Source organism: Opisthorchis viverrini (assembly GCF_000715545.1).
Source record: "Opisthorchis viverrini unplaced genomic scaffold opera_v5_182, whole genome shotgun sequence".
In the NCBI taxonomy this organism is placed as follows: domain Eukaryota; kingdom Metazoa; phylum Platyhelminthes; class Trematoda; order Opisthorchiida; family Opisthorchiidae; genus Opisthorchis; species Opisthorchis viverrini.
The window spans coordinates 318,715-324,845 of record NW_008751838.1 but is presented as its reverse complement, the minus strand read 5'-3'; the positions used below and the strand labels follow the sequence as shown (position 1 = coordinate 324,845).

The 6,131-nt window shown below is 46.6% G+C and overlaps 1 protein-coding gene across 1 annotated transcript in view; it reads right to left on the bottom strand.

Annotated features, from left to right (window-relative positions):
* Window positions 1-5,683, bottom strand: part of T265_07692 (hypothetical protein) — a gene marked incomplete at both ends in the record, with an annotated part of 12,677 nt that extends 6,994 nt beyond the window's left edge. The window contains 3 exons of the mRNA XM_009173280.1: window positions 481-534; window positions 5,368-5,602; window positions 5,640-5,683. Of these exons, the coding sequence (XP_009171544.1) occupies window positions 481-534; window positions 5,368-5,602; window positions 5,640-5,683 (333 nt within the window). The remainder of the gene's footprint in view (window positions 1-480; window positions 535-5,367; window positions 5,603-5,639) is intronic.
* Between the last annotated feature and the right edge of the window lie 448 nt (window positions 5,684-6,131).

The window sequence follows — 6,131 nt, the reverse complement described above, 5'->3', positions numbered from 1 at the left end:
TCTGGCTGCTCCCCTTTGGCCTTCCTGGCATGGTTGCACCTTGTGGAACGAAGTTCCAGCCAGTGTAGCCCGCGGAATCGCTGCAGCACTCAAGCCCGACCACCACGTCAAGGTGGCAGCTTTAGGTCGGGTGCCTACACTGGACTGGAAATGAACCCTACCCCAGAAAAAGCAAAGAATAGGTCCGAAACTGGCATAGACTCTTGCTTGCATCCACTTTGGATCAGCCTAGGTGTCAAGGTGGCAGCTTTAGGTCGGGTGCCTAAGAACCACTGGAAATGAACCCTACCCCAGAAAAAGCAAAGAATAGGTCCGAAACTGGCATAGACTCTTGCTTGCATCCACTTTGGATGGGAACAGCCTAGGTATAATCCACAGTTTTGTCTAAATCGGAGAGGGCTGTAAAGCCGCCGGTGGTACTGGAAAAGGAATCACACGGGAAATCGCTTAAGCCAGAAATAAAGCCGTAACCAAACTCACCCCAGTCCCAGCTATTCTAGAGGCGCGACCTCGAGAAAACAACTCATTCCTGACCTGTAAGTATAAAAACATGAAGTAAGGTCGATCGTGAATATTAAATTGATGAACGTATCAAACAAGCAATGCAACAAATAGACACGCAGTAAGAGCCGATGGTCGTGTATAAAAGACGGTGCTCCGGTGGTTTCCAGTGCGGGAAGTGAAATACACGGTTCGTTAATGCATGGTTCCGGATGCAATATATCTGGACCCGCACTACAGTATTAGTCTTCAGTGGATGACAACACGTATTCCATTTGTGACATGGGTGAGATCCCATCATTATTTCCCAGAAATTGGATATGGACCATGTTGACATAGCGAAAGGGTCATCAGGGCGCCAATATCCCAGAGCAATACCACTACCACGAGAACACACTTTTGTGAGTTGCACACGTGTTGTTTCACGCAAAAGATATAGCAATTTGTACACAACTGCCACGGAACCTGCAAGAAGCGCGAGTGCTAGGTCACCCAAAATGAAGGAGGCACTTAGCCTAGCTATCGGACGCTTATCGTTCAGCCGAAATATCCCGTCACCATTAACACCAAAAATGGGCTAGAATCGAGTTATAACAAGAAAAAAGCATCCCTTATTGGAAAGGCATCTATCATCACCGTTCGTGACAGCAACATCAGATGAGAACACTTGCTTCACTACCGTATGTATGTCAGCTTAGTTGAATAAAGCCTCATAACGGAGGGGATCCGGGGATAGCCCATCACAAATATTCGAGATGCCTACACCTCCAACACTCATTCAGACAATATAGATAGAAACTGGCACCATGAACACCACTGAAACCGGTTAGCCACCTTTTCGTACGGAAAAGGTAATACCCTTTCGGTGCCCAGCTGCCATGCCACCTGAAACCACGAGGGTTGCTTAGACAGGGGAAATCGAGAGGCAGAATTCGGGTTCAAATCACGGACCTTCCGGTCAGTAAATTCGCGCTCTAACCACTTGAGCCATCTCGCTCCCCATTTCGTACGGTGTCTCCAGCCAAGCACAGGTAGGGTCACGTGAACCCCATCTTGGGAGGCGAACACTAACATGAGCACCTTAACTTTCGTGACGTCCTTCAATATGAAAAGGCATGCGATACGGTTAAATGTATGTAGACCGACCGTAATTACTAGCTTTCGACGGGAGCAATGTGATGTCGTTACCAAAAGATTCATGCTGCATAAGTTGGAATACCATTCCATAATGCTACCACCCCGTCAGTTTCTCGACAGGGTAAAAAGTATCTTAAAGGTCTCAAAAACCCCTTTTCCCAACCACCTCGCTATAACTCATGAATCTGCAGTTTACAAAGCTATCGAATTTGGCACCCCTGCATGGTATTGCGCACTGTATGTTTCGGAATTTAACAGTTCCGGCTGATATCTCATCAGTCTTACTTGGGACTTCCATCCATTTTCCCTTCCTTAATCCGTCGCCATTGGTATCTCAATAGGCCCATTCCCAAGGATGAACAGGTGCATTCCCCACCTACTGTTGTTACCTAGAAATAACGATCCCGTTGTACACCACAAGGAGTCTGGATACAGTCGTAATGGCTAGACTTCAACAGACAAATGAAGCGCCTTAGTTCATTACAGACAAGTCTTGGCGGCGAATCTAGTTTAGATGCGGAACGCAGTGGGCCTTTTTTGCATGTGTCAACAAGCTATTTCCCATTCGAAATGGGTTTAGAGGCAGTGGGTGGCAATGCTGAGTCACATCGATGTGTGTTACAGATGGTGAGGTTCAGTTCTCGACCGTCAATCTCTCCAAGACACATGTCTTGTCGTGGTGATCGGGGTTCAGGACTTCAATGATCCTGCAGCCTACGTTAGCTAAGTTTTCCAGGTAAGGCCTACGAGCAGTAGCTAGATGAAGTACAGTAAATCCCTGGCGAATTATCCAATATGGTGAAAAACAAACAAGCCTTGCCATGAGATCGATGCGGCTCCAGACGAATCTGCTGTGCGCAGCAGCATCAAGAGTCAGGTATCTATGTCTTTGCCAATGGCAAATCATCCCCTGAATTTAAGTCAGTAAGACCATCGAGTAATTGACTCCTGGAAGAATCCCTTAAGAATACTTCACATCATCCCACTACCTTGGTAGTATAGTGTTCAGCTGCAACACCCCTTCGGTGTCTAGCTGCCATGCCACACGAAGGAAGCCTACAGTTATCGAGATGCAGAGGTCGGGTTCGGACCACGGACCTTCCGTTCAGTAAACTCACGATCTAACCACTTGGGCCACCTCGCCCTCATTCCACTACTTTGTGGGTCAAACTTTTGAGTTAAAGGATCAAGGTGAGTGCCTCAACCAAGCCTCTTCTACCCGGGCAACTGGCCTAAACGTCGCTTCGTACCCAAACGTCTTCCCCATAAAATAGATCACATAGAACTTCATCAAATTCAAGAGACTTGTTCCAAATTGCTGTTTCCAAAGCCCATACTGTACCAAAATAGGTAACAAATGGCTTCTGCTTCGGTAGGCGAGAAGTACAGATTTCATTATCCTGGCAGGTGATATGAGTGATCATGTCGGCCAACTAAGTCCTGATGAGATTCACCTTGGCGGTCGATTCGGGTTTGACGATGACCGCACAGATAATGGGGAACAACCTCTCCAGCTATGTACTGCGTTTTCTAACCAGTATACACTTTCGGGAAGCGTTCACGTGTTATCTGAAATCTACCAGATTCAAACCAGCTTCAAACTCGGCTGGACCATGTGGCAACTAGCTACCCGTGGAAGTCTTTGGTATTAGACTGCCGTTCATCTTGGATTGTACCAGCCTCTTACCACTGCGTTGTGCGGTGCGGGTACGTGCAAACATTCGCCCCCCCCCCCTGGAATACGCTCGTTGATGAAAAGTCATTCAGGTCACACCTGCAAACTGTTTTTGTAGCCCAAAAATATGGAATAAAATTGGTTAAAAAGCTTCTACAACTTAAAGGGTATAGTGGTGAGCTGGATAGTCGTAGCTTTTGAAAACGATCTGTCCGAGGTCGCTGGCACATTTCGTTGGACACCGGATATCGTCACGATCAGCAGCTATCACCGATGCCGGTGAAACTATACCAGCAAAAAACGACCATGGTGGCAACAAAGACGACAACGCGAGTGTCGCGTTGTATCATCGGCCAGGTTGTCCTACTTGCTGCACACTACCGAGCGCACAAGCGAGAACAGGCTATTTCTAAAGCCCCCCTGTTTTCTCTTTCACACACTTTCCCGCTCTCAATCAACCCATTCCCTTGTGGACTCATCCATTGTCTTGCACAAGCCTTGGCCTCAACCTCTGCGCGTTAGCAACCTCACGCAGCTTCAAACCAATTTTCAAGCCTCGACACAAAGTGTTTTTGGCCGCCTTAATGTACACACCCTGAAGCAAGGAGGATAAGTTCATTTCACTCTCACATCGACCCAGCATTGCTGCGTATTAGGAATAAGAATTCAAGATTCAAGCACGGTCGTCGAGACAACTGTTCCAGCACTCTCCACAAGCTTCCGGCCGCGCACCTCTGGCGATCCAGAGACCGCTGCGGCGGGATGCACAGAGGTCGGTATCATTCCAAGGCAATGGGTAGAAGGGCCTTTGACTGGATACCGGTTGATGATCGTCTGTGCGGTTCGGCTAGCAAAGTCTGCGAAGGAATCTCACAAACGGAAAATGGATCGTTTTTTGGTTGTCGAGTTTAACATGCTGCAACGGACTGTATCACTGGTACCATCAGGGATAACTTGTGTGACGACTTAAGTGGCCTGTTAGGGTGGACTAAACTTTGGATATCGATCGCTGCATTTGCAAGAGATTTGAATGACCAAGTAAGCATATTCAGCGCATCCGAGACTAAACTGGATGATCAACTTAGACCAGACTCGCACGTGTAGATAACGACAAACGACTGATTTGGCTGTGCCGGTCACACGGTGTCCTCAAATCAATTTCCTAGTCGATTTCTTAATCGACGAGAGAATGAGGTCAGGTCTGGGAAAACCTGTTGTTCAAATAGTTGTTCACAAAAGCCCTATCGTTCTGGGACACACAGACGACATTGCCTTCGAAGAGAAGGCACAGATGTTTTTAAACGAACAGAGCAATGTCCTTTGGCATGAATATCACCACAACACTTCGATTTTTTTTTATTTTTGTGACCTCATATGAGGAGTTCACTGAATGAAAAGGTCACCTTATGTTAGTTTGTGTGCACTGCAATAGTTTTTAAGTATTTGTATCGGTTACACTCTGTATTTGCCAAAGATGCAGCGATTTTGTTGTTCAATATCCACGGACTCACAAGGTTTCTGCATCCACGCGCTGCAAGTTTTGTCGACATAACAGTGGTACCTAAAGCGCCATCTAGCGACTACGTATAACTACACAGTCGCAAATGAGGTATTTATCGTGCAGGTCAAATTTCTATGGGACGAATCCACGAGAGACTGTTTACGAGGTTGTGGTAATAGCATGGTATTAGCATGCGCTTTGCGTCCGAAAATTCAATCACTTAATATGCTATTTACCATCCAAACGCTCAAAATTGAGGTGCGTTTTACGTAACTTGAGAGTTGTACCGCTCATGTGTAGCACCCTCTCGGTGCTTCACTGAGAAGTGGTCTTCCAAATAGGAGGAAACGAACAGCCCACACCCACCGATCATCTCGTAATCACTCTGACACATTTGGAGCGAAGCAAAGCCCAGTAAATACAACCAAAACAGTCTGATTTGTTTTACACTGAAACTCTAAGAGACAGCCTGTCATTGGAAATCCCACAATGGGCCTTTGGAATATCAATATTCCATAGGCGCAACCACAAGAACCAGGAACCGAAAGCTTACCGTCTTCGTCGGTATAACCAGGGGAAGCCGACGCTGAGGCGCTCTGACAATGGGTCTAAGCCTTCGTTGCAAAAGCCTTCGAGCATCACGAATGATGCGCTTGGGTCTAACCGTGGTTTGAACTCTTTTACGCAAAACGGATCGAGCATCTCCTGGTCTGGAGCCTTTAGTCAGTTTTTGTCTCAAATCAGCTTGCCCGACTCGTCGGACCGGAAGGTTTCTGCCCAGCCTTGACCTAATAAAAAGGCATAACAGAGAATGAAACAACCTACTTTACAGGTTTTGTGTTGAGGCGCTTCTCAAACGTAGCGTTCATGTTTGAAAAGTGCCGGCAACAGACGATCAGTTTCCAGTTCACCCATTCTCAGTAGACGGGTTTCGGAGGGATCAAGTAAACCAAAGTGCGGAGTGAAAAGATAGGCCGGCGGCTAGACGCACAATGTATTTTTCTGCAAAACGCCTGCGGACGAAATAAAAACTTTAACGTCAAAATGTTGCACTTCTTTGCATATATGCGTAGAGTGAAAACCCCCCTCATCTGCCGTTATTTTTTTGCGATTTGTTTTAATCGAGACATTTGAAAATTATTGGCGCACATTCGGTATTGGCGCACATTCGGCTTTGAACTTCGTCTGCTATGGCTTCGGAAGTGGCTTTCGTTGAGAAATTTGTGGGTGTATCGTTTTCATCCTTCACGGCATTTGAGAAGACCTTAAATCAATACATGAAGGATAACTTTGTGATATTTGTGCGTTCATCCAGTA